Below are 13,178 nucleotides of genomic sequence, written 5' to 3'. Positions count from 1 at the left end.
CCCTCACTGAAGCTAGAACAAGCTTTCATTTCAAATATCCCACCCATCTTTGATGCAGAGAGCACTTTATAAAACTACGATATATAAATCAGCATTCAGAACCATGGCTCCTTGGAAACTTGTTGACCTATATTTTGTTCAAAGAAGACCGCTCATTACCACTTTTCATTTGTCTTTCTTTTTTTTTCTTTTTTTTTTTTGTCAGCAGTGGGCACTGAGCTTTGCATGTAGGTGGTTTACAGCGTACACGGAACCAGGCAGGTGTCACTGAACACCACCGCTCTGACCTTGCAGCAGTGCAGAGTCGCCTCTGACGCGTGTGGCAACGGGCAAAAAAAGGGGAATTGATCCATGTGAACTTCCGCCGCTGAGACCGAAAAAAAGACTCAGTGAGCAATGAGACCAGGTGTTAAGTGTGGTAAAGTAAGGGTTGATAAGTTTGAGATAAAGCAGCTTGATGGTGACGTCACTGAGACCGCTCAGTAGCTCAGGAGAGGGGTTAGCTCCCCTCATACACTGTCATCTCCATGATTATCACCGTCACCAAACAAAGTTTCCTTGTCAGACTTTATTTGCACGCAGTGAACGATTTTTCATATCCTTGTTACGCCCCCCACACTCCGTATATATTTTCTTCATCGTGCCTCTCATCACCGTTAACTTCCTGTCTACTTTCGTTGTCATCATCATCATCGCCGTTCTTTCTTTCCTTATTTCCAACCTGACGCACACGTTGATAAGACAGTTTTTGATGAATTGAACCAGTCTCCTTTCATCCATGGGGCTGGATGCGATGGTTAACACACACACACACACACACACACACACACACACACACACTCTCACACACACACACACACACACACACACACTTATATATACTCTGTCACACACACACACACACACACACACACACACACACACACACACACACACACACACACACACACACCCAAACACACTCACGCTTCCATGACAATTTATCACTTCACTTAGCCGCTTCAAAAGGCCTGCCAGCCCGTGTGCACGTGAAGACGGGGAGGGAACGGTGTTGGCTGTCACACGAGCCACGTGGCCCCTTAATGCAGCTTTTCTTCTGGTTTTTCCTGGCACGGGAGTCTGTCTGCCAGACCAGGTTTCCATTTCCTGCCGACGACGATGGCAGGTAGGCCGGAGCTGGGTAGCTGCAGCATGCGCGCAGCAGAGTCTTGACATGGTGGGAATTTGGATTTTTGTTTTTCAGTTTTTTTGGGGGGGTTTCTTGTTTTGTTTTGTTTTATTTTCCTTTTATTATTATTATTATTCTTGTGCGTGTGTTTATGTGTGTGTGTGTGTGTGTGTGTGTGTGTGTGTGTGTGTGCTGGGGGAAAACCCCTCAGTGATATTTTTTCTACCGCCACACCTTTTTTTGTGTGGCTGTTTGGATGTGGGAAGGGGCCGAGGGGTGGTTTGTTAAAGTGTTATGAGTGCTTTTTATTTCAACTGCTTCTTTTCCTTTTCAAACTGTCGTTTTTTTAATTTTCTTCATGCTGTGTGAGTTCGGGATGGTGGTGGGGCAGGGCGTGTGCATTCGTGACAGAATGAATGAATGAATGAATGGTTTATTCATACAGGCTATACCCCCCCACCGCCCACCCCGCAACCCCTTCCCCTATGAAGGGGTATTTGAACAATAAACACAATTTGATGATAAACAAATAAACAACGAAAACAAGACTTTGAAAAGCCTGCATCTCTAGATCTGTAAGCCTTATATAAAAACAGAACGATTTCGTGTACCTTTAGGTTTTTTGACATCAACAAAAACAGTTTAAACAGACATGGATATCTGTAATATTTAGGATGAATGAATTTAACTCGAATATCGTTAAGTCTTGAACAACAGAGAACAAAGTCTACATTATCCTCTTTTGATGTCCCGCAAAATGGACGGACTAGATCACAGCCATTACATGATTTATATCTGAAACGATGCGCGGTCAAGTCGGAAATACTTAATCGAAGTCTTTTTGTTACATTCTAATTATCGATGAATGTTCATTTGCAAAAGATATTTCAAGTCCTGGGTACTACAAAATGTCCGTCACAAATTAAACCATTCCCTTGTGTTACTATGATTTTTCCTTCCAGTTCTGCCACTTACAATCAGTCAAACGTTGACGAAAGATACTTTTGAAGGAACTTATATTGCCAACACCATGATGTACTCGGCCATCACCAAATCCATTCTCATATATTCAAACGCGGGCATTTAAAATCGAATTTTTCTTTCAGTTCAAATCTAAATCATATGACATTATGTACACGTAGAGACAAATATTTCATAAACATGATAAACATAAAATATGGGCATTTTTTTTTCACCGTTATAGACCCACATTTCTCATACACTTAAGTAACGCCCTTTCCAAAATTACAATTATATTACTTTTATTCATGTTCACCTTAAACTGAATCGAGGAAACAGCACGATACAAACTATTTGTCTGCACAATTATCACGCTGAAGGACATTTGCCCATATTACCAAATACTTTTTAAGAGATAATTATCATAAAACGGATTTCTTTGAGAACCACATGCTAATAGTAACTTGACTCAAACATGGTTTCAAGAAATGGTAGGTAGAAAGAGGCAGGGGAGGATGGGATGGGTGTGGGGAATTAGTGGTGGACTCTCTTTTTCTCCCTCTCTGTACACACACACACACACACACACACACACACACACACATAGAGACACACACACACACACACACAGACGCGCGCACACACACACACACACACACACAAACACACAGACACACACAGACACACACAGACAGACACACAGACACACAGATACACACGCAGACACACAGGCACACACACACACACAAACAAACACACACACACACACACACACACACACACACACACACACACACACACACACACACACACACACACACACACACACACACACACACACACACGGGTACTTGCTTTGCTTGCTTTCCCACACCCCCATTCCCACCCATATCTGTCGGTAACAAAAGAAACCCCCAGTGACTGGGTCCAGCACACAAATGGGCTCGTGCCTACGCCCCCCCCCCCCCCCCCCAATCCCCCCCGCCGCCCCGCCCCCCCCCCCCACCCCCCCAAACTACCCGGTCATGTTGGCATGATGTCCCCGGAAAGTACCCGGACAAAACTTGACGGGGTGTTAAGCCTTACGCGTGCGCACAGGGGCGACTGGAAAAAAGAAACAACAGAGCATGACCATTATTGTACAACCACTGTGTTCGTTTCATTGTTTGTTTTTTTTGTTGTTTTTTTCTTCTGTTTTCATGTTATCGTTCCAGTCTCTCTCTCTCTCTCTCTCTCTCTCTCTCCCTCTCTCTGTGTGTCTCTTGCTCACACACACACACACACACACACACACACACACACACACACACACACACACACACACACACACACACACACACGTAGCCTTTCACCTGCAATTGTTAGCACAGAGCGCGACCATTTCTCACCCTGGAGAATGACTGTTTGCAACTTGTGACCTGGTTCAAGTTGTTGTTTGTGCGCAATTGGGAAAAAAATAAGGAAGTAAACAAAGAAAAAAAAAAAAAAAAAAAAAAAAGAGCAACAACCACAAAAAATGTCATGGCAATTGAAAGCACTCTTGATTTGCTCGGCTGAGTATCTTGAATAAACAAGAGCACGTTTTTTTTGTTTTTTTTGGTGTAATTTGTTTAGATGTAAATAGCAACAGGGGGCGTGAGGCAATGTGGAAGTGTAATGTGTGGATGTGGAGAGAGAGAAAGTGAGAGAGAGAAAGAGAGAACTATTTGTCATAAATCGCGATTAGAAGAAAGAGAGAAGGCATTCAAGAAATTAATTGGAATTAAACCAAACATTAAGGCGTTGTCTTATGTTCATTTTATAATCAGCAGTTCTGCTTTTATATTAGTGTTTGTGTTTTGATATTTTGCAGATTGTTAAAACATTGCTCTGGTTTTGACTGAATTAAGAGAGAGAGAGAGAGAGAGAGAGAGAGAGAGAGAGAGAGATTCTTTTTTTATATTTAGTAAAAATGTGGAATGCCCCAACCACCCCCAGCCAACAAAAAAAAAATAAAATAAAGAGAGAGAGAGAGAGAGAGAGAGAGAGAGAGAGAGAGAGAGAGAGAGGTTGGATGATGATGATGCACTGTCCAAAAGAAGAGCACCTTGACTTTGACCCAGATAATTTATGCAACACACACGCACGCAGGCGCGCGCTTCCACGCGCGCACACACACACACATACACACAAAACACACACACACACACACACACACACACAACACACATACACACACAAAAGCACACACACACACACACACACACACACACACACACACACACACACACACACACACACACAACACACACACACACACACACACACACACACACACACACACACACACACACATTCGCGCACCTTCGTTCCCACCCCCTCTTTTGAGGTGGAAAAAAAGAGACATAAACAAATTATTGAATTATTGACTTGGGTCAACACACAAACGGGCCTACCGCTGCCCCTACCCTGCTACCCCTGTCATGTTGGCACGATGTTCCGGAAAGTACCCGGACAAATCTCTACGGGGTATTGAGCCCTACGCGTGCGCACACGGGCGGCTGAACCCCCCTCCCCCCCCCCCCCTCCCCCCCCCAAAAAAAAGAAAAAAAAAACGAAACAAAGAAATGCGCCTTCCTCTTTTGTTTTCCCACGTCTGATTTCCTGACGTCCCACTCTTTTCGCGCGCGCGTGCGCGCATACACACACACACACGCACGCACACACACACACACACACACACACACACACACACACACACACACACACACAAACACACACGCACACAAACACACACACACACACACACACACACACACACACACACACACTCGCATGAACGGACACACACAGTCTTTCACGTGCAGTTGTTACCATCTTGGAAGGGTTGTTTACCAGTCGCTCCAGACTTTAGGCTTTAGTAATTGTTCACGAACTTTGAAACAACAGAAAAAGGAAAGTTCGTCAAGTCATTGGTGGGTGGGTACCTGCAAAAGGGTTCAGGGGTAGGAGGGTGGGAATAAGGGGATGGCTGGTACAGGATAGGTGCGAAACCATCAGTTGTTGTTTTTTTCTGAATACCGGGGAAAAGCAAGAGCACATGTTATATGCTCTTTATTCACACACTATCATACCCTGTTTTTAGGTGGATACTACTCATGAAGTCATAGTTAACTGTATGTCTGTGCCCACTGTTCAAACCCTTAGCACTCGTTGAACATGGTCTGGTTGGGAGGGGATGGGGTGTGCGGGATTAACCAGGAACGGCGACTATTCGATGAACAAGATTTGCTGCTGAAAGGCACACCGGCGTAAGGACATGGCATCCTGAAGTGTATCATCAATATTCTTCAGCCGGAAAGTTTTCAGTTTCAGGCAGCAATGTGGCAGAATTGTTTACACGTTTATGTGCCAGTACAGTATCTGTGAAGATCTGGGTTCGAATTCTGCTCTCGCTCCTTCTCCCAAATTTGACTAGAAAATCAAACTGAGGGTATAGTCATTCGGATGATAGATGATAAACCGAGGTCCCGTGAGCAGCAGACATTTGGCACATTGAAAAAGACTCCATGGCAACAAAAGTGTTGTCCTCTGGCAAAATTCTGAAAAAGAAATCCACTTGATAGAAACCCAAATATTTTTATATGCACGACAAGCACGTTGAGTTATGCTGCTGTCATGCATCTAGTTTAGCAGATGTGTAGCATAAATGGATTTGTCTGAATGCAATGACGCCTCCTTGAGAAACTGAATCTCAGCCTGAAATGTTGTGGCTAATCTTGGTGTTGAATTTTATCGTTGTGACGCCAGGTTATATACAAGGTTCGCCTAATGGCAATACATCCTCAACAACGTGAACACACTTCCTGGCCACGGCTGTCTTAGAAACGCTTACAGAGAGAAAGGCAAGACAAATTGTTTATTGTACGTCGGCCTCAAGCCTCAAACACATGGGAAGGGGGTGGACGTTGTGGGGCAAGGTCTGGTGCGGTTAAGGAGAGAGAGAGAGAGAGAGAGAGAGAGAGAGAGAGAGAGAAACACAACAAAACAAAACAAGCCAAAGCAAGGGTGGGGATTCTAAAATTAGGCAACCGGAACCTGTCATCAGCGCGTGCATCAGAAACAAACAGGGTGGCGAATCAACGCACGACGCAGCAGCAGATAATAGCTCGGAGAAACCAACCAACCAACCATCCATCCATGCAGGCCAGCCCAACACTGCACTACCCTACCCTTCCCTACACTACCCACCCCACCAACGGTCCCAGGAAGGAGTGGGGGGCGGGGGGGGGGGGGGGGTACACCACCAACATGGCCACCGCCACTCCGAGCAGAGAACTGCTGCTAATCCTCCTGGCAGCCGGGGCCATTGTGAAGGGCGTCGTTAACTACAGGAAAGGGGCCCAAATAGCCGGTAATAGCTCAGGTGTCAGTCGGGGTGGTTCCCAGCGAATGCCCTGCTGCACCCGGTGTAGTATGGGGATGGATGGACACGATAAAGAAGGATAGGAGGTCGTCCGGAGGGAGGAGGTTTGTCGCACAGCAGGAAGGTGGCAGAATGGTTAAGATGCTCGTCTGTCTATACAGTCCGCGAGTGTCTGGGTTCGAATCCTGCTCTCGCCCTTTCTCCCGAGTTTGACTGGAGATTCGAACTGAGCGTCTTGTCCTTCGGTTGTGACAATAAACCCGAGGTCCCGTATGGAGCACGCGCTTGGCGCACTGGAAAAAAAAAGAACTCGTGGCAAAAACAGTGTTGTCCTCTGGCAAAATTCTTTATCTGAAACCCAGTCGGACAGTTACACAAATCTGTATGCATGCACTCAAGGCCTGACTAAGCGCGTTGGGGTTATGTTGCTAATCAGGCAATTGCCTAGCAGATGTGGTGTAGCATATATGGATTTGTCCGAACACAGTGACGCCTCCTTGAGAAACTGAAACTGTCGTTTAGTAAGTTGGGTGCGGTACCAGCGTGTGCCGCTGCCTTGCAGTTAGGGTGTGACTTGAGCGTGTATGGCGTTTATTATGGGAAGGGGGTTTTGAGGTTCGAGTCCTTGTTGGGAAGGAGAAATAAATGATAATAAGGGGAACAAAAGAGAAGCAAACCACCACCACCACCACCACCACCGAACTTAGTGTGTATTCTCTTTGTTCAGATTCTCGGGAAAACTGATGTTGAAACAGACTTTGTCTCTGTCTGTCTGTGTCTATGTTACTTTTTCTGTTCTGTCTGCATCTGTCTGTGTGTCCCTCTCTGTCTTTGTCTCCTTAAATCTCCGTGTGTGTGTGTGTGTGTGTGTGTGTGTGTGTGTGTGTGTGTGCGCATGTGTCTGTTTACGTGCGTATGTGTGTATTTGTGTGCGCGCGTGTGTGTGTATTTGTCTCTCTCCCTGTCCACTCTTTGTCTCTTTGCGTTCATATCCCAGATATTTAGCGAAAACATACTGGAGAAGAAGGCGCAGGCTTTCTCAGTCTCTCTGGCTCATCAGTCTAATATCATCATCTTAGATGAACAGACTATAAATAAATAAACGAACGAATCTCTGGCTCGCACACCAAGTGTAAAAACAGATTTAAAAAAAAAGAAAAGGAAACAACATTAACAACAACAACATCAACCTCATGTACACGTTCGCATTCAAGTCAGCGGCTATTTTTTTTTTTTTTTTTTTTTTTTTACCTTGCAGCTGCAGCTGCAGCCTGAAAATCATTCCGTGTCTGATATCACTGACGAATCCAATAAAACAGCCCACCGAACCTAAACGTTCCAACATGATCCGATTGGCCTTGTTGGGTAACATATGATGAGGAGGGGAGTACGGAGGAAGGAACGGAAGAGTGGGTGTTGTAGGGGATGGGGGGTGGGGGTGGAGGTGAGGGGGGGGTGGGACTGAACCGGTGGTTTGCACTCTGTGGGCTGCAAGCGCTCCATTCATCAGCACCCAGTTCTCTCTCTCTCTCTTTCTCTCTCTCTCTTGCCAGCCACAAGCACCCCCTCCCCTGCCCTCCTCTCCCAAGTTGACAGGTCAAATTATGAACAGAAGGAACTACTTAACCTCTCTTATCTCAAATCAGACCGTTGATTTCCTCGCCGCTTTCGTGCATCGGGCCAATTAGGGAAGAGCCTGGAAGTAAGCCCTCTATCTCTATCCCTTCCTCCACCCCAACCTACCCTCCCCTTCCTTCTCTTTTCCTCCTCCTCCTCCTCCTTCGCCTCCCCACATCCAGGTGCCAGTAGGGACGGACCTGGTAATGATGATGTACGGCGTCCCCAGTCGGTCACGCCGTGGATGGACCAGCGCCGCTGTTGTGGCAGTTTTTTTTTTTTTTTCTTTTTTCTCCCCCCCCTCCCCTCCCCTCCCCCCCTGCTCTGTGGGTTCTGCGGAGACCTGGGAGTCAGTGTAGGCCATACTACTGCACCTATCTTGTTTTCATTATCTTTTTTTATTTTCTTTTTTTGTCCAGGCCCCAATCTTGGGTCAGTGGGTACGACTAGTGCGTCTGCACATTTCTTTTTTTTTTCTTTTTTTTTCTTTTTTTTTTGTCGGGTCTAGAGCTTGAAGAAAGTATAGCACTGCACTGGCTTAAAAAAAAGAAGAAGTTTTTAGTTGTAATTTTAGTTGGTTCCAGACCTTCCTGTTTGAAGATACTACTGCTGCACGTGTTGTTCTTGTCTTTTAATTGTAGTCGGGGGTCAGTAAAAGTACTATTATGCTTCATTTAGATACTGATCCGGCTCCATACTTCAGATTCGGAAAGTACTTCTGTTGGAAATATTTTCTTATGGATATGGTATGTTATAAATGTTGAAATCAGTAGACACGATCGTGGTGCTTGTTTTCTTCACTTGAAGGTTACTGGAGTGGTGACCAAGATGTAACGAGTCCGCTTAGGAAGTGCTCCGATGTTGCCAGTACTTTCTTCCCCTCCACTAGACCTTGAGTGGTGGTCTTGACACTAATATGTCGGATGACGCGATAAACCGAGATCCTGCGTACAGCATGCACTTAGCGCACGTAAAAGAACCCACCGCAATAAAAGAATTGTCTTTGGCAAAATTCTGTAGAAAAATACACTTCGATAGGAAAACTCTCAGTATATGACAAAAAAGATTAATACAAAACAATACAATACAATACAATACAATAGTGACTTACACACAGATCGCAGAGACAGCAGCCACTTTTGTTGCACATATTATTCCATTATAATTTTAAATTCTAAATATGGAATGTGATGTTTTGACCTAATGGACGGATAACGAACATAAATTACAACACAAAAAGAGCCGAGGAATCGACGCGTTTCAACCACAGGGTATTCTGCAGGCAGAACAAATAAACATAAAAACGAAAACAAACAGATAAAGATGCTTATCAGTGCGTGCATTGAATGACTTCTTGAATGATGCATCAGAATATGAAAAATGTAAAAAGTTTAATCGATTGTTTCAGAGCCAGTTGTGCATTTGCGATTTCCTGGTTAGTTTTCAGATCTTTAAACAAGTGGTAACACCCTCTTTCTCTCCGTGTTTCTCTGTCTGTCTGTCTGTCTGTCGATCTCTCTCTCTCTCTCTCTCTCTCTCTCTCTCTCTCTCTCTCTCTCTCTCTCTCGCTTGCTCTCACTCTGCAGGCAAATGCATGCGTATCATAAAAACAACTTACAGGGAGAGACAGAGACAGACAGACAGACAGGCAAAAAAACAGACAGACAGACAAAGAATGAGATACACACGTTCCTTTTGAAGTCCTCTCCACCAACCCGGAACGCAATAAAGCCCTTCCCACCGGTCTCTTTGTGATCCCCCCCACATTATCATCATCATCATCATCATCACCATCATCGTCGTCGCCGTCGTCGTCGTCACCATCAACATTATCATTATCGTCATCATCGCATGGCGGGCAATACCACGCATGGCTGGCCGCACCCTGCCCCCACACCCCACCCACCCCCCTTCTCACAAATCACCCAGCACACAAGCGTGACCCAGCCCTGACACACGACGTGTACTTCCGCTTTCCAACCACCGGGGTTACCCAACCTCGGACACTTATCAACTATCAAATTCGCCCCGTGTCGCGGTACCCACCAGACCTGAAATCTACGCCGAATCATAAAACGCTGCCAGCCAAAAGAATGGGAGGGGAAGAAGAAGAAGAAGAAAACAACAACAACAAAAAACACAAAAACAAAACAACAACAACAAAAAGCTCAGCTGGCAACAAATCAAAACACAAATCTCGCTGTTGATGACTTAAATTATCTCGCGGCAGCGGAACCGGAAAAAAGGCCCGCGTTCATCATGGCGCCAGAACATCATTGTAGACAATTTCCTGCGGAAGTCGTCGCGGATTGGGTTTCTGCGCAGGTCACGTGACCTACGTCAGTTTACGAGGCAAATGGGAGCTGAAGAAGCAAGAGGTTGGCGCGGGGCGGCAATTTGGTTGGTGGGGGTAGAAATGGGGTTGAGGTAAAAAAAAAGAAAAGAAAAAAGAAAAAAAAGATGTAATTGGTGTAATTGATAATTACAGGTTTTATTTATGCTGTTTGTTACCGGAATGGGCTTTTTTTCCCTTCTTCCTCTGCCTGTCTGGGTTTTTCATTATGAATTTTTTTTTTAAAATACTAATGAACACGATCATTTAATGCTGTCGTTCTTGTCACTAAAAATGCTATGATTTAATTGATATCGTTCGAAAAGTCGATATTAGACATAGTAAATAAACACTGGAGAAAACGTTATCACCTTAACATAAGACAAGAAAATTGTTTTAATGGAAATAGTAAGTTATCGATGAAAAGTAACATGGGGCTATTGAAATATGTGTACTTTTGGATTTAATGATTGAATGAAATCGCCTTTTTGTTTTCTGGTAAATGGAAGTATAATTTCCTTCTTTCTGTTGGTAATCACTGATTGGACAAAGAGAGTGCCCATCCTCATCCCTCACACACACATACATGTACATGCGTGCTCGAACGCACGTAGAGTACTTTACATGTGTATGGAAATGTTTGGGTTTTCATGACAATTATAAGAGTGTGACTGTTGACGTAAGTCAAACATTCACACGCACGCGCGCGCACACACACACACACACACACACACACACACACACACACACACGAGAATGCGCGAGCCTAAAAGTGATTTATCGACAGAAAATTTACTCACGTAAATAATCACTTGTCATTTCTTATACCGGTACGTAGCTTTCACACATGAACAGGAAGACTTTTTGTGCAGCACAAATTCCCACCAGCTCTGTGTACCTGGAACCGACCAGAGGTAGGAGTAACATATCTGGGCAACATGAACCCTGATCAGACAGGAGATCTGTAAATTAATTATCAAATTACGGGAGGTGTCATAATGATCTGCACATCTTTTGTCAGATCGGATCAGTGATTCACAGTCGATCCGAACACTTGCAAACAGACACACACAGAGACACACACAGACACACAGATACACACACACAGACACATACACACACACATACACACACACACATACACACACACGCACGCACGCACGCACACACACATACGCGCGCGAGTGCAGAGTGTAAGCATGCATTCATAAACACACATAGCCTGTACGACCTGTACATATGCTCATATACACACGCATACATGCATTCATTCACGGACTCGTTCGCACATACATACACACACACACAGTCACGCGTGCGTGCATACACTCGCGCGCGCGCGGGCATGCGCACACACACACACACAAGCGCCCTCGCGCGCGAATGCACACACACACGCCACGCGCGCACGCACACGCACACACGCGCACGCACACACCACATGCCCATATTCATTTCCAATTTTTAAGAGGCCGTAGAAGTAGGAACAGAAAGGTAGGAAGAAGAGTATGGAATTAAAAAAAATAAACGTAAGACAGGGAAAGGCAGACATAGTACGAACCAGTAACCGCCCATAATCAAACATTTCCGGCTTTGACAGGAAGTCAGTGCACGCGCAGCAACTTCCCCCAAAAGAAGATAAAGTCTCTTTTAAGAAACCCAGCCCCCTCCACCCCCTCTCACCCTCTCGTGCTTTTATTTCAGCTTCTTACCCTCCCACTTTGGATCGTAAAAATTCCAGAAAAAACACTCTACCCAAATGCCACCCACTCTCCTTTCCATTCAGTATCAGTGTCACTCTCTCTTGTCTCATCTCTTTTTTTTTCTTTTTCTTTTTTCCATGGTGAGCTGCTGCGCTTCCCGCTCCGCGAAGCAAGAAAGCACAGCGCGTGCGCGCGCGCGGCGAGCCGCCTAATTTCCTTTCCAAACGAAATGGGTGACGAAAGAGAGAGGGCTCAATTTGAGTGACGTCCGACCGCTCACGCGCCGTCCACGAGCAGCGAAATTGGCAGCGGAGAGAGCACTTCAGGAGCTGAAGAGAGGGCTGCAGGGAGTTAAATTAAGTCTAGATTTTCCACACACACACACACACACACACACACACGCACACACACGCACGCACACACAGAGCCAGTCAGTCAATCTGTCTGTCTCTCTCTCCCTTTGTCTGTCTGTCTCTGTGTCTGCCTCCTTGTCTCTCTGTCTCTCTCTCTGTGTATCTGTCTGTCTGTCTCCCTTTCTCTGTCTCTCACTCTCTCTGTTTCTCCGTTCCCCTTTCTCTCTATCTCTGTCGCTGTCCCTGTCTCAGTCTCTGTGTCTGTCTCTTTCTGTCTCCGTTTCTGGCGCCGTCTCTGTCTGGAAGTTGTCTGCCGGATTGCTTCATAGCTTAAAAAATTAAGAGAGAGGGATAGAGAGACAGAAAGACAGACAGAGAGAGAGAGAGAGAGAGAGAGAGAGAGAGAGAGAGAGAGAGAGAGAGCAATGTATGAGAGAAAGAACAGACAGCTGGCGACATTAAAACCCTCCGGCAGAGATGATTAACAATTAAAAATGTGTGATCTAAAACAGCCCTGCGTTAGTTACTGAAAAGCAATCAACAAACAAAACAGACCAGAATAACGGGTTTTTTTGATTGACAATACTGTGCGCAGAAACAAAAAAGGTCTTTTGGGAAAGGAGCTGGGGAGTGGGAGTGT

At 45.3% G+C, this 13,178-nt stretch overlaps 1 protein-coding gene across 1 annotated transcript in view; it reads right to left on the bottom strand.

Annotated features, from left to right (window-relative positions):
• Window positions 1-988: 988 nt before the first annotated feature.
• The window catches only part of LOC143285624 (uncharacterized), a 181,226-nt gene continuing 169,036 nt past the window's right edge, over window positions 989-13,178 (bottom strand). The window contains exon 8 of the mRNA XM_076593022.1: window positions 989-1,184. Within this exon, the coding sequence (XP_076449137.1) occupies window positions 989-1,184 (196 nt within the window). The remainder of the gene's footprint in view (window positions 1,185-13,178) is intronic.

This window comes from Babylonia areolata, chromosome 9, assembly GCF_041734735.1.
Source record: "Babylonia areolata isolate BAREFJ2019XMU chromosome 9, ASM4173473v1, whole genome shotgun sequence".
NCBI classification, from domain to species: domain Eukaryota; kingdom Metazoa; phylum Mollusca; class Gastropoda; order Neogastropoda; family Buccinidae; genus Babylonia; species Babylonia areolata.
This window is presented reverse-complemented; position numbering and strand designations above follow the sequence as displayed.